At 40.6% G+C, this 25,126-nt stretch overlaps 1 protein-coding gene across 1 annotated transcript in view; it reads right to left on the bottom strand.

Moving 5' to 3' along the window:
• The window catches only part of LOC128643086 (cathepsin K-like), a 32,667-nt gene extending 11,962 nt beyond the window's left edge, over positions 1-20,705 (bottom strand). The window contains exons 1-3 of the mRNA XM_053696031.1: positions 20,586-20,705; positions 6,856-6,978; positions 1,373-1,522 (exon numbers count right to left, since the gene is read on the bottom strand). Of these exons, the coding sequence (XP_053552006.1) occupies positions 1,373-1,522; positions 6,856-6,978; positions 20,586-20,705 (393 nt within the window). The remainder of the gene's footprint in view (positions 1-1,372; positions 1,523-6,855; positions 6,979-20,585) is intronic.
• Between the last annotated feature and the right edge of the window lie 4,421 nt (positions 20,706-25,126).

The raw sequence follows: 25,126 nt of genomic DNA on the forward strand, positions 1-25,126 counted from the left end.
ACTCCTGATTCCGGAATGAGCAGCATACGCTGCCTAATAAATCAGCCCCTACGTATAGGTTTCATTAGAGCAATATCGGTCGCACTAAACATTCTCTGGTAAATGAGATTTACCATAAACTTGTAATATCAAGTTGCGTGCAAATTTTAGCGCAGTTGAGCGAAATGGCTATCATTAGCGTGCCACTTGTAATCTGGGCCTGAATATTGTGATAATTTGTGATTTGCTTCAAATATTAGGTATTTTTGTATAACACACACGCATATATTTCTTTGTGCATTCATTAGGATATTCGTTTAGTTAAAACAAAAATGAAAATCTGGGTTTTGTCAAGAATGTGCATTCATAGGAAAATGACTGCACATCTCTAAAACTAACCATGAACATGCAGTTATAGGGGCCGATTTATCAAGGGCTGAATAACCCCTGGGAAACAGCAGTTATGAAGCAGCGGTCTTAAGACCGCTGTTCCTTAACTGGTCCGCTGCCTCTGAGGCTGCGGACATCAATCCGCCCTATCCTATACGATCGGGTTGATTGATACCCCCTGCTGGCCGCAAATCTGCAGGGGGCGGCAGCGATGTCTGGCAGACATTATACGCTATAGTGTATTATGTCTGCTAGACATTGATAAATCAGGCCCATATACTCTTATGTAGTTGGACATTTGTTTATTAACCACCCAAGTTAAAGGGACAGTCTAGTATAAATTAAACTTTCAATATTCAGATAGGACTTAATCAACTTTCCAATTTCTTTTATCATCAAATTTGCTTTTTTATCTTGGTATTCTTAGCTGAAACTAAACATAGGTAGGCTCATATGCTAATTTCTAAGCCTTTGAGGGTTGCCTCTTATCACATGCTTTTTAAATCTCTTTTCAACACAAAGAGACAGAAAGTACACGTGGGCTATATAGATAACACTGTGTTCAGGCACAGAAAGTTATTTAAGATCTAGCACAATACAATGCTAAATTTAAGACAATAGATAATACACAGTCACAGTCATGTGATCAGGGGGCTGGAAGAAGGTTCCTAGATACAAGGTAATCACAGAGGTAAAAAGTACATTAATATAACTGTGTTGGTTATGCAAAACTGGGGAATGGGTAATAAAGGGATTATCTATCTGTTAAAACAATAACAATTCTATGGTAGACTGTTGCTTTAATGTTACACACTAAAGGGAAAGTGTCCAGTGGTAGAGCTCTTTACTCATTGCTTATGCTGCAGGGAACGGCATGAGCCCAGCATACTATTGTAACTATTATAACATTTTATGTAAAGATCATTTTGGAGTCATTACCAACTGGCTAACAAACCTTATCAGACTAAAAGATATTTGTACCTTACACACTTTGATTCTTTACCTGATTTTGCACTGGGGTGACATATCCTTTTTTTCTATAGTCAATATACTCTGGGATCCGAGCTGTCCTATCAGGAACAAAGGTATTATTGGGCTGATGATTGGGTGGAACCTTCAACCCTGTCATCTTCTGAACAACTTCTTCACTAGTCTTTAGGGAAAGTAGGGAGGAATTATCAGCAGTACAAAAATATTCAAGTGCATATAAGTGAACAACAGACCTAGATTAACTTATTAATGAAAAGAACACTGATCGGACCGTCTATGAAGGAAATTCTGGGAGGTAAATCTTTCAGTCTGAGTTAAATGGACATTGTAGTAATTTTTTTCTTTGTTGCATGTAAAACAGGGCATATGTGTGAGTGTGTATGCGTGTGATTATGATTGTGCATGAGTGTGTGTATGTGCGTGTGTATGTGTGTGCGGGAATATATGTATGCGTGTAAATGTGTAGGTGTATGTGTGTGTGTGTGTATATGTGTATGTGTGCACGTGTATATATGCGTGTGTATGTGTGGGTGTATGTGTGTATATGTGTATGTGTGTGTGTATATATATGTGTGTGTGTGTGTGCACGCATGTGTATATGTATGTGTGTGAATATGTGTATATTTGCGTGTGTATGTGTGTGTGCGTGTATTTGTGTGTGTGTGTATATATGTATGTGTGTGTGTGTGTGTATGTATGTTTGTGTGTGTATCTGTGTGCGTTTGTGTGTGTATGTGTTTGAGAGTGTACGTGTGTGTGCGTGCGTTTGTGTATCTGTGTATATTTGTGTGTGTATATGTGTGTCTGAGTATATGTGTGTGTGTATGTATATGTGTGTGTGCATATTGTGTGTGTATATGTGTGTGTATGTGTGTCTATATGTATGTATGAGTATATGTGTGTTTGTGTATATTTGTGTCTATATGTATGTGTGTTTATATGTGTGTTTGAGTGTATATGTGTGTCCATATATATGTGTGAGTATATGTGTGTTTGTGTGTGTATATGTGTATGTGAGTATATTTATGTTTGTGTGTGTATGTTTTTTTTGTATATGTGTGTGTATATTTATATGTGTGTGTGTATATGTGAGTATATGTGTGTGTGTGCATATGTATGTGTGTATATGTGTGCGTGCGTATTGTTTGAGTATATGTGTGTGTATATTTATATGTGTGTGTGTATATGTGTGCGTGGGAGTATATGTGTGTGTATATGTGTGTGAGTATATGTGTGTGTATATTTATATGTGTGTGTGTATATGTGTGCGTGGGAGTATATGTGTGTGTATATGTGTGTGAGTATATGTGTGTGTATATGTGTGTGAGTATATGTGTGCGTGGGAGTATATATGTGTGTATATGTGTGTGTATATGTATCTGTGTATATGTGTGCGTGGGAGTATATATGTGTGTATATGTGTGTGAGTATATGTGTGTGTATATGTATCTGTGTATATGTGTGCGTGGGAGTATATATGTGTGTATATGTGTGTGAGTATATGTGTGTGTATATGTATCTGTGTATATGTGTGCGTGCGTATTGTTTGTGTGTGTGATAGAGACCAGCATGAACATCTAAGGTTGGGAGGTTAGGACTGAAGTTGAAAGTGGTGGTGCCATGAAAGGGCTTACCGTCTCTTGGCAAAAAGCTGCAACTAAATCCTTTATAGCCACGTCCTAACAACAGCTAGTATGGTGGGGGTAATGTTAGTGTGTTTTGCCCATACTTAAAACTAATGTTCCATCACAGAACTTTTTGGGATATTAATTTGAAATGTGTAATCCAGTTAAATGTGTCATTAAGTATTGAATATTTGGATTGTGATTAGCTTAACAGGACCTGCAGATGCACCATTTTTAACCAACCAGATATTTAAAAAAATGTTTCTGATAAACAAATAAATGGCTGCTTGTGATTAACATCAAAAAGGGCTCTTCTATAACAGTTTACATTCTGGTAATTATTAAACCAAATATTGTGCTCAACCATAGTGTTTGTAACAATGTTATACTTACGTACCCCAGTCTTGTGGAAAGAAGCTAAAATATAACATAGCATTAGTGATGTCGCGAACCTAAAATTTTGCGTTTGTGAACGACGAACGTGAACTTCCGCAAATGTTCGCGAACCGGCGAACCAGGCGAACCGCCATTGACTTCAATGGGCAGGCGAATTTTAAAACCCACAGGGACTTTTTCTGGCCACAATAGTGATGGAAAAGTTGTTTCAAGGGGACTAACACCTGGACTCTGGCATGCCGGAGGGGGATCCATGGCAAAACTCCCATGAAAAATTACATAGTTGATGCAGAGTCTGGTTTTAAGCCATAAAGGGCCTAAATCACTTAACATTCCTAAATTGTTTGGAATAACGTGGGTTATGAGTGGTGCCACTAACTTGGCAAGTGGGCCTGGCACACACGCTGGCAGGCAGGCAACTTCAATTAGATTACACTAACAGACTGATGTTTCACAGTCAAAATTTTTTTTTTTTAAAATATTTACACTACTGTTATAACAAATATGATTGGTGGCACTAGTTGGCAAGTGGGCCTGGAACACACGCTGGGAGGAAGGCAACTGCAATTAGATTACACTAGCTGACTGATGCTTCACAGTCAAAAAAGTTTTTTTTTAAAAATATTTAAAATACTGTTATAACAAATATGATTGGTGGCACTCGTTGGCAAGTGGGCCTGGCACACACGCTGGCAGGCAGGAAACTGCAATTCAATTGCACTAGCAGACTGATGATTCACAGTCAAAAAAGTTTTAATTTTAAATATTAACACTACTGTAATAACAAATATGATTGGTGGCACTAGTTGGCAAGTGGGCCTGGCACACACGCTGGCAGGCAGGCAACTTCAATTCAATTGCACTAGCAGACTGATGATTCACAGTCAAAAAAGTTTTTATTTTAAATATTTACACTACTGTAATAACAAATATGATTGGTGGCACTAGTTGGAAAGTGGGCCTGGCACACACGCTGGCAGACAGGCAACTGCAATTAAATAACAAGAGAAGACTGATGTAAAAATTGTTTTTTAAAAAATTACAGTAATGTTACAACAGATAGGAGTGATGGCACTCAGGATAGAAGTAGGCACAGTATGTGCTGGCAGCCTGACACACAGGCTGGCACTAGTGGCAGGCTGGCCTGGCAGCTAAAATTAAATAACACTAGAAGACTGATGTAAAATTATTTTTTTTACAAAATTTAAAATAATGTTACACCAGATAGGAGTGGTGGATGGAAGTAGGCACAATATATGCTGGCAGCCTGACACACAGGCTGGCACTAATGGCAGCCAGGCTGGCCTGGCAACTAACATTAAATAACACTAGAAGAGGACTGATGTAAAAAAAAAAATTATTAAAATTTTACACTAATGTTACACCAGATATAAGTGGTGGAAAAAAGAGCTAGTAATCACACTATATGATGTGGGTCTGACACACAGGCGTGATGGAAAATGAAATTAGATTACACTAGCAAAATGATTTAAAAGTTTTTTTAAAAAAAAATTACAATAATGTTAAGCAGATATGAGTGGTGGCTGGCACAGCAATTAAGCACAGTATATGCTGTGTGAGACTGACACACAGGCCTGATAGAAAATGAAATTAGATTACACTAGCAAAATGATTTAAAAGTTTTTTTTTTTTAAATTTACACTAATGATTGTTAAGCAGATATCAGTGGTGGCACAGAGCAATTAACCACAGTCTATTCTGTGTGAGCCTTACACACAGGCCTGATAGAAAATGAAATTAGATTACACTAGCAAAATGAATTAAAAGTTTTTTGGTTTAAATTTACACTAATGTTAAGCACATATGAGTGGTGGCTGGCACAGAGCAATTAACCACAGTCTATTCTGTGTGAGCCTGACATACAGGCCTGATAGAAAATTAAATTAGATTACACTAGCAAAATGAATTAAAAAAAATTTAGTTTAAATTTACACTAATGTTAAGCACATATGAGTGGTGGCTGGCACAGAGAAATTAACCACAGTATATGCTGTGTGAGCCTGACACACAGGCCTGATAGAAAATGAAATTAGATTACACTAGCAAAATGATTTCAAAGTTTTTTTAAAAAAAATGTACAATAATGTTAAGCAGATATGAGTGGTGGCTGCTGGCACAGAGCAATTAACCACAGTATATGCTGTGTAAGCCTGACACACAGGCCTGATAGAAAATCAAATTAGATTAGACTAGCAAAATGATTTAAAAGTTTTGTTGTTAAGCAGATATGAGTGGTGGCTGGCACAGAGCAATTAACCAAAATACTGAAAAAAAACTGAAGTTCTAGCCCTAAAAAGGGCTTTTTGGGGTGCTGTCCTTACAGCAGAGATTAGATGAGTCCTTCAGGACTGTACTGGACACTAAATACACAAGCCTAGCTATCTATTTCCCTATAATGTCAGCAGCAGCGACACTAAACCTCCTCTCACTAAGAAAGCAAGATCGTAATGAATCTAAAATGGCTGCTGCCCAGAAGCTGGGAGGGTCTGTGAGGGAGTGTCTGCTGCTGATTGGCTGAAATGTGTCATCAGGCTGTGAGATACAAGGTCAAAGTTTACTCAATGATAAAGAATAGAGGGGCGAATCGAACATCGCATATGTTCGCCTGCAGCGGCGAACGCGAACAAGCTATGTTCGCCGGGAACTGTTCTCCGGGGGAACTGTTCGCGACATCACTACATAGCATACAATATATATAGTTATATATATATATATATATATATATATACAGTATATATACACACACACATATATATATATATATATATATATATATACTGTATATGTACTGTATATATTTTTGTTACATGTCCGTTTAAATGGGCAATAAACCTTGAGATTTTTATACAAAATGTTTAGTTATTTATAATTAAACAATTTTGCAATATATTATTATTATTTATTTTGCCACCTTCTCAAAACTTCAAATTTGCCCTGCTTCCTCCTCAAGGCTAACCCTGTAACATATCTGCCCCTAATTGGCTTTCTCACACAACCACTGCAAAACAATTCAAGTTATACTAAAACATTAATACTTGGATGATATGGCTGATATGTTTTTCTATAACAGCACAATAGAAATGTATTGTAATTACACAGTGTTTACTGTCCCTTTAATGCACAAAGTGTACCAAAAGAATGCTACTGCAGATCCCACGGGCAAATGTAAATAAATAATTGTGTAACAGGTCACATATGCACACATAGAAATGGGGTTCAGGCAACTAATAAGCCTTGTGTGCCCTCTTCTTCTTAAATGATAACCACCTTATGTAAAGTTGTAAAGTACTTTTAAGACTTTAGGTTGACAGTTTAAGAGCCTGATAAACCTTCTAATATTTCTCCTTAAATGAAGTTTAATTTACTTATTTAATTGTGGTGAATCTGTTAACGTACAATGTTTTCCAGCGACAGAAATACACAAGGCGCAAATTACTTTGTAGCAGTAACTCACAAGATCTCCTAGATGGTTCATGGCCACTTCAAAGGAGTGAAGACCTTGGGAATGCTGAAGATTGTGGTGCGCAATGAATTTATGGTTCTTCTCCCAGATTAAGCGCCTCTTGAGCTCATCTAACTGAAGAGGGAAAAGATACAGTGTTAGAGCTGTTAATACAGAATACACCAGGTCCTAATATGATAAACTAACTAGAGATTTGTTGCCAAGAAGTTTCCGTTTTGAATATTCAGGGAAATTTATTTCCATGAATATTCATTGCCTACACTATTCGGTATTAGTTTAGTTTAAAACAAAAATAATACTGAATTTTAGTTCAGCGAAAACTAATGTAAATGTTTCAAAGCTCATTGCTTATGCTGCAGGGAAGAGCAAAAGCCCAGCATACTATTGTAAGCCCCAGTGTACTATTGTAAGCCTCAGAGTACTATTGTAAGCCCCAACATACTATTGTAAGCCCCAGTGTACTATTGTAAACCCCAGTGTACTATTGAAAGCCCCAGCATACTATTGTAAGCCCAGAATACTATTGTAGCCCCCAACATACTATTGTAAGCCCCAGTGTTCTATTGTAAACCCCAGTGTACTATTGTAAACCCCAGTGTACTATTGTAAGCCCCATCATACTATTGTAAGCCCAGAATACTATTGTAGCCCCCAACATACTATTGTAAGCCCCAGTGTTCTATTGTAAGCCCCAGCATACTATTGTAAGCCCCAGTGTACTATTGTAAGCCCCAGCATACGATTGTACACCCAGAATACTATTGTAACCCCCAACATACTATTGTAAGCCCCAGCGTACTATTGTAAGCCCCAGCATACTTTTATAAGCCCAGCATACTATTGTAAGCCCCAACATACTATTGTAAGCCCCAGTGTACTAATGTAAGCCCCAGCATACTATTGTAAGCCCAGAATACTATTGTAACCCCCAACATACTATTGTAAGCCCCAGCGTACTATTGTAAGCCCCAGCATACTTTTATAAGCCCAGCATACTATTGTAAGCCCCAGTGTACTATTGTAAGTCCAGCGTACTATTGTAAGCCCCAGTGTACTATTGTAAGCCCAGAATTCTATTGTAAGCAACAACGTACTATTGTAAGCCCAGCATACTATTGTAAGCCCCAGTGTACTATTGTAAACCCCAGCATACTATTGTAAGCTCCAGCATACTATTGAAAGCCCAGCGTAAATAAGCCCCAGTGTACTATTGTAAGCCTCAGCCTACTATTGTAATCCCCAGTTTACTATTGTAAGACCCAGTGTACTATTGTAAGCCCCAGTCTTCTATTGTAAGCCCAGCGTACTATTGTAAGACCAGCGTACTATTGTAAGCCCCAGCATACTATTGTAAACCCCAGCGTACTATTTTAAGCCCAGCGTACTATTGTAAGCCCCAGCATACTTTTGTACGCCCCTGCAAACTATTGTAATCCCAGAGTACTATTGTAAGCCCCAGCGTACTATTGTAAACCCAGCATACTATTGTAAGCCTCAGTGTACTATTGAAAGCCCCAGCGTACTATTGAAAGCCCCAGCATACTATTGTAAGCCCCAGCGTACTATTGTATGCCCCTGCATACTATTGTAATCTCAGAGTACTATTGTAAGCCCCAGCGTACTATTGTAAGCCCAGCATACTATTTTAAGCCTCAGTGTACTATTGAAAACCTCAGCGTACTATTGAAATCCCAGGCATACTATAGTAAGCCCCTGCATACTATTGTAAGCCCAGCATACTATTGTAAGCCCAGCGTACTATTGTAAGCCCCAGCATACTATTGTAAGCCTCAGCCTACTATTGTAAGCCCCAGCGTACTATTGTAAGCCCCAGTGTACTATTGTAAGCCCCAGCGTACTATTTTAAGCGTACTATTGTAAGCCCCAGTGTACTATTGTAAGCCCAGTGTAATATTGTAAGCCCCAGAGTACTATTGTAAACCCCAGCATACTATTTTAAGCCCCAGTGTACTATTGTAAGCCCAGCGTACTATTGTAAGCCCCAGCATACTATTGAAAGCCCAGCGTAAATAAGTCCCAGTGTACTATTGTAAGCCTCAGCCTACTATTGTAATCCCAACATACTATTGTAAGCCCCAGTGTACTATTGTAAGCCCCAGTGTACTATTGTAAGCCCTAGCGTACTATTGTAAGCCCCAACATACTATTGTAAGCCCCAGTGTACTATTGTAAACCCCAGTGTACTATTGAAAGCCCCAGCATACTATTGTAAGCCCAGAATACTATTGTAGCCCCCAACATACTATTGTAAGCCCCAGTGTTCTATTGTAAACCCCAGTGTACTATTGTAAGCCCCAGTGTACTATTGTAAACCCCAGTGTACTATTGTAAGCCCCATCATACTATTGTAAGCCCAGAATACTATTGTAGCCCCCAACATACTATTGTAAGCCCCAGTGTTCTATTGTAAGCCCCAGCATACTATTGTAAGCCCCAGTGTACTATTGTAAGCCCCAGCATACGATTGTACACCCAGAATACTATTGTAACCCCCAACATACTATTGTAAGCCCCAGCGTACTATTGTAAGCCCCAGCATACTTTTATAAGCCCAGCATACTATTGTAAGCCCCAACATACTATTGTAAGCCCCAGTGTACTAATGTAAGCCCCAGCATACTATTGTAAGCCCAGAATACTATTGTAACCCCCAACATACTATTGTAAGCCCCAGCGTACTATTGTAAGCCCCAGCATACTTTTATAAGCCCAGCATACTATTGTAAGCCCCAGTGTACTATTGTAAGTCCAGCGTACTATTGTAAGCCCCAGTGTACTATTGTAAGCCCAGAATTCTATTGTAAGCAACAACGTACTATTGTAAGCCCAGCATACTATTGTAAGCCCCAGTGTACTATTGTAAACCCCAGCATACTATTGTAAGCTCCAGCATACTATTGAAAGCCCAGCGTAAATAAGCCCCAGTGTACTATTGTAAGCCTCAGCCTACTATTGTAATCCCCAGTTTACTATTGTAAGACCCAGTGTACTATTGTAAGCCCCAGCATACTATTGTAAGCCCCAGTGTACTATTGTAAGCCCCAGTCTTCTATTGTAAGCCCAGCGTACTATTGTAAGACCAGCGTACTATTGTAAGCCCCAGCATACTATTGTAAACCCCAGCGTACTATTTTAAGCCCAGCGTACTATTGTAAGCCCCAGCATACTTTTGTACGCCCCTGCATACTATTGTAATCCCAGAGTACTATTGTAAGCCCCAGCGTACTATTGTAAACCCAGCATACTATTGTAAGCCTCAGTGTACTATTGAAAGCCCCAGCGTACTATTGAAAGCCCCAGCATACTATTGTAAGCCCCAGCGTACTATTGTATGCCCCTGCATACTATTGTAATCTCAGAGTACTATTGTAAGCCCCAGCGTACTATTGTAAGCCCAGCATACTATTTTAAGCCTCAGTGTACTATTGAAAACCTCAGCGTACTATTGAAATCCCAGGCATACTATTGTAAGCCCCTGCATACTATTGTAAGCCCAGCATACTATTGTAAGCCCAGCGTACTATTGTAAGCCCCAGCATACTATTGTAAGCCTCAGCCTACTATTGTAAGCCCCAGCGTACTATTGTAAGCCCCAGTGTACTATTGTAAGCCCCAGCGTACTATTTTAAGCGTACTATTGTAAGCCCCAGTGTACTATTGTAAGCCCAGTGTACTATTGTAAGCCCCAGTGTACTTTTGGGAGCCGCAGCGTAATATTGTAAGCCCCAGAGTACTATTGTAAACCCCAGCATACTATTTTAAGCCCCAGTGTACTATTGTAAGCCCAGCGTACTATTGTAAGCCCCAGCATACTATTGAAAGCCCAGCGTAAATAAGTCCCAGTGTACTATTGTAAGCCTCAGCCTACTATTGTAATCCCAACATACTATTGTAAGCCCCAGTGTACTATTGTAAGCCCCAGTGTACTATTGTAAGCCCTAGCGTACTATTGTAAGCCCCAACATACTATTGTAAGCCCCAGTGTACTATTGTAAGTCCAGCGTACTATTGTAAGCCCCAGTGTACTATTGTAAGCCCAGAATTCTATTGTAAGCAACAACGTACTATTGTAAGCCCAGCATACTATTGTAAGCCCCAGTGTACTATTGTAAACCCCAGCATACTATTGTAAGCTCCAGCATACTATTGAAAGCCCAGTGTAAATAAGCCCCAGTGTACTATTGTAAGCCTCAGCCTACTATTGTAATCCCCAGTTTACTATTGTAAGACCCAGTGTACTATTGTAAGCCCCAGCATACTATTGTAAGCCCCAGTGTACTATTGTAAGCCCCAGTCTACTATTGTAAGCCCAGCGTACTATTGTAAGACCAGCGTACTATTGTAAGCCCCAGCATACTATTGTAAACCCCAGCGTACTATTTTAAGCCCAGCGTACTATTGTAAGCCCCAGCATACTTTTGTACGCCCCTGCATACTATTGTAATCCCAGAGTACTATTGTAAGCCCCAGCGTACTATTGTAAACCCAGCATACTATTGTAAGCCCCAGCGTACTATTGTATGCCCCTGCATACTATTGTAATCCCAGAGTACTATTGTAAGCCCCAGCATACTATTGTAAGCCCAGCATACTATTTTAAGCCTCAGTGTACTATTGAAAACCTCAGCGTACTATTGAAATCCCAGGCATACTATTGTAAGCCCCTGCATACTATTGTAAGCCCAGCATACTATTGTAAGCCCAGCGTACTATTGTAAGCCCCAGCATACTATTGTAAGCCTCAGCCTACTATTGTAAGCCCCAGCTTACTATTGTAAGCCCCAGCGTACTATTGTAAGCCCCAGCGTACTATTTTAAGCGTACTATTGTAAGCCCCAGTGTACTATTGTAAGCCCAGTGTACTATTGTAAGCCCCAGCGTACTATTGTAAGCCCCAGTGTACTTTTGGGAGCCCCAGCGTAATATTGTAAGCCCCAGTGGACTATTATTAGCCCCAGCATACTATTGTAAGCCCCAGAGTACTATTGTAAACCCCAGCATACTATCTTAAGCCCCAGTGTACTATTGTAAGCCCAGCGTACTATTGTAAGCCCCAGCATACTATTGAAAGCCCAGCGTAAATAAGTCCCAGTGTATTATTGTAAGCCTCAGCCTACTATTGTAATCCCCAGTGTACTATTGTCAGATCCAGAATACTATTGTAAGCCCCAGCCTACTATTGTAAGCCCAGCATACTATTGTAAGCCCCAGTGTACTATTGTAAGCCCCAGTGTACTATTGTAAGCCCTAGCGTACTATTGTATGCCCAGCGTACTATTGTAAGCCCCAGCATACTATTATAAGCCCCAGCATACTATTGTAAGCCCCTGCATACTATTGTAAGCCCAGAGTACTATTGTACAATGTAAACCCCAGCGTACTATTGTAAGCCCAGCTTACTATTGTAAGCCCCAGCATACTATTATAAGCCCCAGCATACTATTGTAAGCCCCTGCATACTATTGTAAACCCAGAGTACTATTGTAAACCCCAGCGTACTATTGTAAGCCCAGCGTACTATTGTAAGCCCCAGCATAATATTGTAAGCCCCTGCATACTATTGTAAGCCCAGAGTACTATTGTAAGCCCCAGCGTACTATTGTAAGCCCAGCATACTATTGTAAGCCCTAACATACTATTTTAAGCCCCAGCACACTATTGTAAGCCTCAGTGTACTATTGAAAGCCCCAGCATACTATAGTAAGCCCTAACATACTATAGTAAGCCCCAGCGTACTATTGTAAGCCCCAGCATACTATTGTAAGCCCAGCATACTATTGTAAGCGCCAGCATACTATTGTAAGCCTCAGCCTACTATTGTAAGCCCCAGTGTACTATTGTAAGCCCCAGTGTACTATTGTAAGCCCCAGCGTACTATTTTAAGCATACTATTGTAAGCCCAGTGTACTATTTTAAGCCCCAGCGTACTATTGTAAGCCCCTGTGTACTTTTGGGAGCCCCAGCGTACTATTGTAAGTCCCAGTGTACTATTGTAAGCCCCAGTGTACTATTGTAAACCCCAGCATACTATTTTAAGCATACTATTGTAAACCCCAGTGCACTATTGTAAGCCCAGTGTACTATTGTAAGCCCCAGCATACTATTGTAAGCCCAGCGTACTATTGTAAGTCCCAGCATACTATTGTAAGCCCCTGCATACTATTGTAAGCCCAGCATACTATTGTAAGCCCCAGCATACTATTGTAAGCCTCAGCCTACTATTGTAAGCCCCAGCGTACTATTGTAAGCCCCAGTGTACTTTTGGGATCCCCAGCGTACTATTGTAAGCCCAAAAAAGAGAGAGAAGTTTGACAGTACCCAGCACTCACAAAACACTATATAGTAACAGTATGCATTGAAAACCGGATTGTGTCAAGAACTGGTTATTAAAACATAACTTTTACTAATGATAGAATAAAAAAGTGGTAAATAGTACCAAATGTATAACATAAATATGGGAGACATACATTTAAAACTTAGATTAAGAAACAGATCAGGACTGTGTGTGTGAGACTTCAAAAACAGAATTACTTCCCTGGGTAATAGTTCAAATACACCGTAACCCTCAGGGCTCAGAGAATACACAGATTGCTCTAAAACTAATCTAAAAAGGGGATTGACCCCAACAACATTACCTAATCTGAGCAATATTGGTATCTAGAGCAGGAGAGGAAACGGTTTGTAAATGACTGATTAAGGAAGGCAATTGCCACATCAATATGAGCTTAGAGAGGTCCCAGGTAAACACAAATTAGCAAGTCTCATGCACACAGACAATGCCTGTGTGCATGAGACTTGCCTGTGTGCATGAGACTTGCTAATTTGTGCCCTGAGGGTTACGGTGTATTTGAACTATTACCCAGGGAAGTAATTCTGTTTTTGAAGTCTCACACACACAGTCCTGATCTGTTTCTTAATCTAAGTTTTAAATGTATGTCTCACATATTTATGTTATACATTTGGTACTATTTACCACTTTTTTATTCTATCATTAGTAAAAGTTACGTTTTAATAACCAGTTCTTGACACAATCCGGTTTTCAATGCACACTGTTACTATATAGTGTTTTGTGAGTGCTGGGTACTGTCAAACTTCTCTCTCTTTTTTGTACCCCCTTCTCCTACACTTCACCAGTGATACTAACTGGTATATAATGAATACTGAATAGACTATATATCTACTATTATTTCAGCATACTATATTATGAAGGGGTTGATATTTGCTTAAACTAACACCGTTGCCACTATTTCCACTACTGTTGTAAGCCTCAGTGTACTATTGTAAGCCCCAGTGTACTATTATAAACCCCAGTGTACTACTGTAAGCCCAGCGTACTATTGTAAGTCCCAGCATACTATTGTAAGCCCCAGTGTACTATTGTAAGCCCCAGTGTACTATTATAAACCCCAGTGTACTATTATAAACCCCAGTGTACTACTGTAAGCCCCAGTGTACTATTGTAAGCCCCAGCATACTATTGAAAGCCCAGCGTACTATTGTAAGCCCCAGCATACTATTGTAAGCCCCAGCATACTATTGTAAGCCCCTGCATACTATTGTAAGCCCAGCATACTATTGTAAACCCCAGCGTACTATTTTAAGCCTCAGCCTACTATTGTAAGCCCCTGCATACTATTGTAAGCCCAGAGTACTATTGTAAACCCCAGCGTACTATTGTAAGCCCAGCGTACTATTGTAAGCCCCATCATACTATTATAAGCCCAGCATACTATTGTAAGCCCCGGCCTGCATACTATTGTAAGCCCAGAGTACTATTGTAAGCCTCAGCGTACTATTGTAAGCCTCAGTGTACTATTGTACGCCCCAGTGTACTATTATAAACCCCAGTTTACTATTGTAAGCCCAGCGTACTATTGTAAGTCCCAGCATACTATTGTAAGCCCCTGCATACTATTGTAAGCCCCAGCATACTATTGTAAGCCCAGCATACTATTGTAAGCCCTAACATACTATTGTAAGCCCCAGCGTACTATTGTAAGCCCCAGCGTACTATTGTAAGCTCCAATGTACTATTGTAAGCCTCAGTGTAGTATTGTAAGCTCCAGCGTACTATTGTAAGCTCCAGGGTACTATTGTAAGCCCCTGCATACTATTATAAGCCCCAGTGTACTATTTTAAGTCCAGTGTACTATTGTAAGCCTCAGCGTACTGTTGTAAGCCCCAATATACTATTGTAAGCTCCAGTTTACTATTTTAAGCCCCAGTGTACTATTATAAGCTCCAGTGTACTATTGTAAGCCCCAGCATACTATTGTAAGCCCCAGCATTCTATTGTAAGCCCCAGCATTCTATTGTAAACCCTATGGGGTAGATTTACCAATTTCTGTCCGACATGATACGCTGTAGCGTATCATGTCTGACAGATATCGGTGAATGCGGAGAGCATACACTGTCCACATGTAGCATTGCAAAAGCAGTTCTAGTGAACTGCTTGTGAAATGCCGCCCCCTGCAGATTTGTAGCCAATCAGCTGCTAGCAGGGGGTGTCAATCAGCCCGATCGTATAGTATTGTGCGGATTGCAGACTGCAGCCTCAGAGGCAGCGGAGAAGTTATGAAGCAGCGGTCTTTAAGCGCCAGTGTACTTTTGTAAGCCCCAGCGTACTATTGTAATCCCCAGTGTACTATTGTAAGCTCCAGTGTACTATTGTAAGCCCTGGAGTACTATTGTAAGCCACAGTGTACTATTGTAAGCTCCAGTGTACTATTGTAAGCCTCAGCCTACTATTGTAAGCCCCAGTGTACTTTTGGGAGCCCCAGCGTACTATTGTAAGCCTCAGTGTACTATTGTAAGCCCCAGTGTACTATTATAAACCCCAGTGTACTACTGTAAGCCCCAGTGTACTATTGTAAGCCCCAGCATACTATTGTAAGTCCAGCGTACAATTGTAAGCCCCAGCATACTATTGTAAGCCCCTGCATACTATTGTAAGCCCAGCATACTATTGTAAGCCCCAGCGTACTATTGTAAGCCCAGCGTACTATTGTAAGCATCAGCCTACTATTGTAAGCCCCAACGTACTATTGTAAGCCCAGCGTACTATTGTAAGCCACAGTACTATTGTAAGCCCCAGCATACTATTATAAGCCCCAGCATACTATTGTAAGCCCCTGCATACTATTGTAAGCCCAGAGTACTATTGTAAACCCCAGCGTACTATTGTAAGCCCAGCGTACTATTGTAAGCCCCAGCATACTATTATAAGCCCCAGCATACTATTGTAAGCCCCTGCATACTATTGTAAGCCCAGAGTACTATTGTAAGCCCCAGCGTACTATTGTAAGCCTCAGTGTACTATTGTAAGCCCCAGTGTACTATTATAAACCCCAGTGTACTACTGTAAGCCCAGCGTACTATTGTAAGCCCCTGCATACTATTGTAAGCCCCAGCGTACTATTGTAAGCCCAGCATACTATTGTAAGCCTCAGCCTATTATTGTAAGCCCCAGTATACTATTGTAAGCCCCAGTGTACTATTGGAAGCCCCAGCGTACTATTGTAAGTCCCAGCGTACTATTGTAAGCCCCAGTGTACTATTGTAAGCCCAGTGTACTATTGTAAGCCCCAGCTTACTATTGTAAGCCCCAGTGTACTATTGTAATCCCCAGTGTACTATTGTATGCCCAGCATACTATTGTAAGCCCCAACATACTATTTTAAGCTCCAGCATACTATTGTAAGCCCAGCATACTATTGTAAGCCCCAACATACTATTGTAAGCCCCAGCATACTATTGTAAGCCTCAGCCTACTATTGTAAGCTCTAGTGTACTATTATAAGCCCCAGTGTACTATTCTAAGCTCCAGTGTACTATTGTAAGCCCCAGCGTACTATTGTAAGCCCCAGTGTACTATTGTAAGCTCCAGTGTACTATTGTAAGCCCTGGAGTACTATTGTAAGCCACAGTGTACTATTGTAAGCTCCAGTGTACTATTGTAAGCCCCAGCATACTATTTTAAGCCCCAGTGTACTATTGTAAGCCCCAGCGTACTATTGTAAGCCCCAGTGTACTATTGTAAGCTCCAGTGTACTATTGTAAGCCCTAGTGTACTATTGTAAGCTCCAGTTTACTATTGTAAGCCCCAGTGTACTATTGTAAGCTCCAGTGTACTGTTGTAAGCCCCAGTGTACTATTGTAAGCTCCAGTTTACTATTGTAAGCCCCAGCGTACTATTTTAAGCTCCAGTGTACTATTGTAAGCCTCAGTGTAGTATTGTAAGCTCCAGCGTACTATTGTAAGCTCCAGGGTACTATTGTAAGCCCCAGCATACTATTGTAAGCCCCAGCATTCTATTGTAAGCCCCAGCATTCTATTGTAAACACTATGGGGTAGATTTACCAATGTCTGTCCGACATGATACGCTGTAGCGTATCATGTCTGACAGATATCGGTGAATGCGGAGAGCATACACTGTCCACATTTAGCATTGCAAAAGCAGTTCTAATGAACTGCTTGTGAAATGCCGCCCCCTGCAGATTTGTAGCCAATCAGCTGCTAGCAGGGGGTGTCAATCAGCCCGATCGTATAGTATTGTGCGGATTGCAGACTGCAGCCTCAGAGGCAGCGGAGAAGTTATGAAGCAGCGGTCTTTAAGCGCCAGTGTACTTTTGTAAGCCCCAGCGTACTATTGTAAGCCCCAGTGTACTATTGTAAGCTTCAGTGTACTATTGTAAGCCCTGGAGTACTATTGTAAGCCACAGTGTACTATTGTAAGCTCCAGTGTACTATTGTAAGCCTCAGCCTACTATTGTAAGCCCCAGTGTACTTTTGGGAGCCCCAGCGTACTACTGTAAGCCTCAGTGTACTATTGTAAGCCCCAGTGTACTATTATAAACCCCAGTGTACTACTGTAAGCCCAGTGTACTATTGTAAGCCCCAGTGTACTATTATAAACCCCAGTGTACTATTATAAACCCCAGTGTACTACTGTAAGCCTCAGTGTACTATTGTAAGCCCCAGCATACTATTGTAAGCCCCAGCATACTATTGTAATCTCCTGCATACTATTGTAAGCCCAGCATACTATTATAAGCCCCAGCATACTATTGTAAGCCCCTGAATACTATTGTAAGCCCAGAGTACTATTGTAAACCCCAGCGTACTATTGTAAGCCCAGCGTACTATTGTAAGCCCCAGCATACTATTGTAAGTCCCAGCGTACTATTGTAAGCCCCAGTGTACTATTGTAAGCCCCAGTGTACTATTGTAAGCCCAGTGTACTATTGTAAGCCCCAGCTTACTATTGTAAGCCCCAGTGTACTATTTTAAGCCCCAGTGTACTATTGTATGCCCAGCATACTAATGTAAGCCCCAACATACTATTTTAAGCCCCAGCCTACTATTGTAAGCCCAGCATACTATTGTAAGCCCCAGCATACTATTGTAAGCCTCAGCCTACTATTGTAAGCCCCAGTGTACTATTGAAAGCCCCAGCCTACTATTGTAAGCCCAACATACTATTTTAAGCCCCAGCCTACTATTGTAAGCCCAGCATACTATTGTAAGCCCCAGCATACTATTGTAAGCCTCAGCCTACTATTGTAAGCCCCAGTGTACTATTGTAAGCCCCAGTGTACTTTTATAAACCCCAGTGTACTACTGTAAGCCCAGCGTACTATTGTAAGTCCCAGCATACTATTGTAAGCCCCTGCATACTATTGTAAGCCCCAGCGTACTATTGTAAGCCCAGCATACTATTGTAAGCCCTAACATACTATTGTAAGCCCCAGTATACTATTGTAAGCCCCAGTGTACTATTGTAAGCCCCAGCGTACTATTGTAAGTACCAGCGTACTATTGTAAGCCCCAGTGTACTATTGTAAGCCCAGTGTACTATTTTAAGCCCCAGCCTACTATTGTAAGCCCAGCATACTATTGTAAGCCCCAGCATACTATTGTAAGCCTCAGCCTACTATTGTAAGCCCCAGTGTACTATTGAAAGCCCCAGCGTACTATTGTAAGCTCTAGTGTACTATTGTAAGCCCCAGTGTACTATTCTAAGCTCCAGTGTACTTTTGTAAGCCCCAGCGTACTATTGTAAGCCCCAGCGTACTATTGTAAGCTCCAGTGTACTATTGTAAGCTCCAGTGTACTATTGTAAGCCCTGGAGTACTATTGTAAGCCACAGTGTACTATTGTAAGCTCCAGTGTACTATTGTAAGCCCAGGCGTACTATTTTAAGCCCCAGTGTACTATTGTAAGCCCCAGCGTACTATTGTAAGCCCCAGTGTACTATTGTAAGCTCCAGTGTACTATTGTAAGCCCCAGTGTACTATTGTAAGCTCCAGTTTACTATTGTAAGCCCCAGTGTACTATTGTAAGCTCCAGTGTACTGTTGTAAGCCCCAGTGTACTATTGTAAGCTCCAGTTTACTATTGTAAGCCCCAGCGTACTATTGTAAGCTCCAGTGTACTATTGTAAGCCTCAGTGTAGTATTGTAAGATCCAGCGTACTATTGTAAGCTCCAGGGTACTATTGTAAGCCCCAGCATACTATTATAAGCCCCAGTGTACTATTGTAAGTCCAGTGTACTATTGTAAGCCTCAGCGTACTATTGTAAGCCCCAATATACTATTGTAAGCTCCAGTTTACTATTTTAAGCCCCAGTGTACTATTATAAGCTCCAGTGTACTATTGTAAGCCCCAGCATACTATTGTAAGCCCCAGCATTCTATTGTAAGCCCCAGCATTCTATTGTAAACCCTATGGGGTAGATTTACCAATGTCTGTCCGACATGATACGCTGTAGCGTATCATGTCTGACAGATATCGCTGAATGCGGAGAGCATACACTGTCCACATTTAGCATTGCAAAAGAAGTTCTAGTGAACTGCTTGTGAAATGCCGACCCCTGCAGATTTGTAGCCAATCAGCTGCTAGTAGGGGGTGTCAATCAGCCCGATCGTATAGTATTGTGCGGATTGCAGACTGCAGCCTCAGAGGCAGCGGAGAAGTTATGAAGCAGCAGTCTTTAGACCGCTGCTTCATAACTGCTGTTTCCGCGAGCCTGAAGGCTCGTGTGGAAACATGGAGAACAAGGACCATTCAGCTCTTGTTAAATCGACCCCTATGTGTGCGTCTGGTGCATGTGCACAGGTAGAGGTTGCTAAATATGCTTAAAGTGAAGGTAAACTTTCAAGAATGAGTGCCCAGTTTTTAAAAATATTACTAAAAACAGAGGCACTTTCATTCATGAAAGTTTACATTTCACAGTTTTTGTTAAAATACTTACCTTTCCTTCTTGCAAGCTGGAGCAGCGATTCCCCCACCTGCACTCGTCTCTTCTTATGTCAGCAATGATGAATCCGACTTCCTCCAATCATGGCGTTGCCTCAGGCAATGATTTCCCTGGGGGAAAGCCGTGATTGGAGGATGCCATATTCGTCATTTCTGACGTAAGAAGAGACGAACGGCAGGAGGGGCAATCGCTTCTCCAGCTTCAAGAAGAAAAGGTAAGTATTTTAACAAAACGGGTAAAATGTAAACTTTCTAATTCGCAAACCATCGGATGAAATAATCATAGAAACAAAAAATGCTTTTTGAACTGCTAAACCATTTCACCCCCCACCCCCAGGCTAAAGCTGTAAAGTCACAACATACTATTTTATACACTTTATATAAAACTGTTAGCCTGAAAATTGATAAAGGTCTGTATGTCTTCCTGGTTTGTGAAATTGTACCTGGCTGTTATATTGCTTGTTATAATTTTTTTTCCACAACTCCCACTCAGAATCCAGGTTGTCATCCTTGAGTGAATTCACCTTTACAAAGGGAAGGGCAAGAACCAATACCCACAACATTGTACTGTAAGAAATAAATATGATAAAGTGATTAGTTGCTTCTGATGACAACTCACACACCCCTTGACCTTATTTGATACACTGAATCCTACATATGTCGACTTCCCCTGTTTCAGTTAAATAAATAAGACTTTCAAAAATGAACTGTCATTTAAATGGACATTAAACCCAAAATTTTTCTTTCATGATTCAGATAGAGAGTACAATTTTAAACAACTTTCCAATGTACTTCTATTATCTAATTTGCTTCATTATTTACATATTCTTTGCTGAAGAAATAGCAATGCACATGGGTAAGCCAATCAAACAAGACATCTATTGCAGCCACCAATCACTAGCTACCGAGCCTATTTAGATATGCTTTTCAACAAAGGATATCAAGAGTTTTAAGCAAATGAGATAATAGAAGTAAATTGGAAAGTTGTTTAAAATTGCATGATTTTTCTGAAACGTGAAAGAAAAAAAAATGGGTTTAGCGTTCCTTTAAGCAAAATATAGAAAAAAAAAAAACAGATGAAAGGGGGTGGGGCTTGAATGGCAAGTGAGCCAAAATCAGAACTAAAGGGAGGGGTTTGGGCATTTATGGGTGCGGTTTGGGGCAATAACAAATTTCTAATAGAGAACTTAGGACAAAAACAGTGGAAGGAGGGAGGATGTTATTAATGCCCTATCATCTTAATAAAGTTTAAGATGTTTTGGTATTATAGTGATAGAAATGTGCATTTGGACCCTATTTAAAGATTCGCATGCGGAAGTAGGTGGCCGCTCGTGCCATTCGGATATTTTTGTAGCCGGATTAATTCTAGTTAAATATCCCTACATTTAGATCTGGATTTGCACAGATCTTACTGTGGTGATCTTTCACTAGAATCAATCCGACTCAGAAAAGATCTGAACAGCGCGATCGGCCTCCTACTTCTGCATTCAGATCCTCACAAAGGATCTAAATGCACATTTCTAGTGGTAAACTTGACAATTGCTATCTTTTTATATTTTAAAATGTGCCATTGTCCAGTTGAAAATGAGCTATTAGATTTAGCATCTATTTGTGATATTGTTTTTTTCCACTAATAATTTGTCTAAAACTTTCTTTAAAGGATATTTCTCTTGTAAGGTGTATCCAGTCCATGGATCATCCATTACTTGTTGGATATTCTCATTCCCAACAGGAAGTTGCAAGAGGACACCCACAGCAGAGCTGTAATATAGCTCCTCCCCTAACTGTCATAGCCAGTCATTCTCTTGCAACTCTCAACTAGAAAGGACGTTGTAGGAGAGAGTGGTTAAATATAGCTAGTTTATTTTCTTCAATCAAAAGTTTGTTATTTTTAAATAGTACCGGAGTTGTGCTATTTTATCTCAGGCAGTAAATAGAAGAAGAATCTGCCTGAGGATTCTATGATCTTAGCAGGTTGTAACTAAGATCCATTGCTGTTCTCACATGTCTGAGGGGATTACACAGATGAGGTAACTTCAGCGAGAGAATGGCGTGCAGTTTATTCTTATTTATCAGGTATGTGCAGTTATAATTTTTTCTAGAGATGGAAAACACTAGAAAATGCTGCTGATACCGGATTAATGTAAGTTAAGCCTGAATACAGTGATTTAATAACGACTGGTATCATGCTTACTCCCAGGGGTAATAACCTTATGATATTGCAATATAAAACGTTTGCTGGCATGTTTAATCGTTTTTATATATGCTTTGGTGATAAAACTTTATTGGGGCCTAGTTTTTTCCACATGGCTGGCTTAAATTTTGACTAGAAACCTGAGGCTTTCCACTGTTGTAGTATAAAAAGTTACAGTTGGTGCACTTAAAATTACAAACTGTGACATCCAGCTTCCCTCAAAGGCCCTCTGAATGCTATAGGACATCTCTAAAGGGCCCAAAGGCTTTCCAAAGTCGTTTATTGGGGAAGGTAGGGCCACAGCTTGCTGTGGCAGTTGGTTGTGACTGTTAAAAAACGTCTATTTCGGTTTTTTTTTATCCGTTTTTTGAACTAAGGGGTTAATCATCCATTTGCAAGTGGGTGCAATGCTCTGTTAGCCTATTATACACACTGTAAAAATTTTGTTTGATTTACTGCATTTTTTCACTGTTTTTCAAATTCTGACAAAATTTGTTTCTCTTAAAGGCACAGTACCGTTTTTTATATTTGCTTGTTAACTTGATTTAAAGTGTTTTCCAAGCTTGCTAGTCTCATTGCTAGTCTGTATAAACATGTCTGACATAGAAGAAACTCCTTGTTTATTATGTTTAAAAGCCATGGTGGAACCTCCTCTTAGAATGTGTACCAAATGTACTGATTTCATTTTATGCAATAAAGATCATTTTCTGTCTTTAAAAAAATTATCACCAGAGGAATCTGACGAGGGGGAAGTTATGCCGTCTAACTTTCCCCACGTGTCAGACCCTTTGACTCCCGCTTAAGGGACTCACGCTCAAATGGCGCCAAGTACATCTAGGGCGCCCATAGCGTTTACTTTACAAGACATGGCGGCAGTCATGGATAATACACTGTCAGCGGTATTAGCCAGACTACCTGAACTTAGAGGTAAGCGAGATAGCTCTGGGGTGAGACAAAATGCAGAGCATACTGACGCTTTAAGAACCATGTCTGATACTGCCTCACAATATGCAGAAGCTGAGGAAAGAGAGCTTCAGTCAGTGGGTGATGTTAATGACTCATGAAAGATACCTGATTCTAATATTTCTGCATTTAAATTTAAGCTTGAACACCTCCGCGTGTTGCTTAGGGAGGTTTTAGATGCTCTGAATGACTGTGATACCATTGCAGTGCCAGAGAAATTGTGTAGACTGGATAAATACTATGCAGTGCCGGTGTGTACTGATGTTTTTCCAAATACCTAAAAGGTTTACAGAAATTATTAATAAGGAATGGGATAGACCAGGTGTGCTGTTCCCTTCCCCTCCTATTTTTAGAAAAATGTTTCAAATAGATGCCACCACACGGGACTTATGGCAGACAGTCCCTAAGGTGGAGGGAGCAGTTTCTACTCTAGTAAAGCATTCTACTATCCCTGTCGAGGACAGTTGTGCTTTTTTTTTTTTAGATCCAATGGATAAAAAAATTAGAGGTTACCTTAAGAAAATATTTATTCAACAAGGTTTTATCCTACAGCCCCTTGCATGCATTGCCCCTGTCACTGCTGCTGCGGCGTACTGGTTTGAGTCTCTGGAAGAGGCTTTACAGGTAGCGACTCCATTGGATGACATACTTGGCAAACTTAGAGCACTTAAGCTAGCCAATTCTTTTATTCTGATGCCATTGTTCATTTGACTAAACTAACGGCTAAGAATTCTGGTTTTGCTATACAAGCGCGCAGAGCGATATGGCTTAGATCATGGTCAGCTGACGTGACTTCAAAATCTAAGCTACTTAACATTCCCTTCAAGGGGCAGGCCATATTTGGGCCTGGTTTGAAGGAGATTATTGCTGATATCACTGGAGGAAAAGGTCATGCCCTTCCTCAGGACAGGTCCAAATCTAGGGCCAAACAGTCTAATTTTTGTGCTTTTCGAAACTTCAAGGCAGGTGCGGCATCAACGTCCTCTAATGCTAAACAAGAGGGAACTTTTGCTCAATCCAAGACGGTCTGGAGACCAATCCAGACCTGGAAAAAAGGTAAGTAGGCCAAAAAGCCTGCTGCTGCCTCTAAGACAGCATGAAGGAACGGCCCCCTATCCGGTAACGGATCTAGTAGGGGGCAGACTTTCACTCTTCGCCCAGGCATGGGCAAGAGATGTTCAGGATCCCTGGGCGTTGGAAATTATATCCCAGGGATATCTCCTGGACTTAAAAGCTTCCCCCCCAAAAAGGGAGATTTCACCTTTCCCAATTATCTGCAAACCAGATAAAGAGAGAGGCATTCTTACACTGTGTACGAGACCTCCTAGTTATGGGAGTGATCCATCCAGTTCCAAAGGAGGAACAGGGACAGCGTTTTTACTCAAATCTGTTTGTGGTTCCCAAAAAAGAGGGAACCTTCAGACCAATTTTGGATCTAAAGATCTTAAACAAATTCCTCAAAGTTCCATCATTCAAGATGGAAACTATTCGTACCATCCTACTAATGATCCAGGAGGGTCAATATATGACTACAGTGGATCTAAAGGATGCTTATCTTCACATTCCGATAAACAAAGATCATCATCGGTTTCTCAGGTTTGCCTTTCTAGACAGGCATTACCAGTTTGTAGCTCTTCCCTTTGGATTAGCTACAGCCCCAAGAATCTTTATAAAGGTTCTAGGGTCGCTTCTGGCGGTCCTAAGGCCGCGGGGCATAGCAGTAGCCCTTTATTTAGATGACATTCTGATACAGGCATCAAACTTCCAAATTGCCATGTCTCATACGGACGTAGTACTGGCATTTCTGAGGTCGCATGGGTGGAAAGT

This window comes from Bombina bombina, chromosome 1, assembly GCF_027579735.1.
Source record: "Bombina bombina isolate aBomBom1 chromosome 1, aBomBom1.pri, whole genome shotgun sequence".
NCBI classification, from domain to species: Eukaryota; Metazoa; Chordata; class Amphibia; order Anura; family Bombinatoridae; genus Bombina; species Bombina bombina.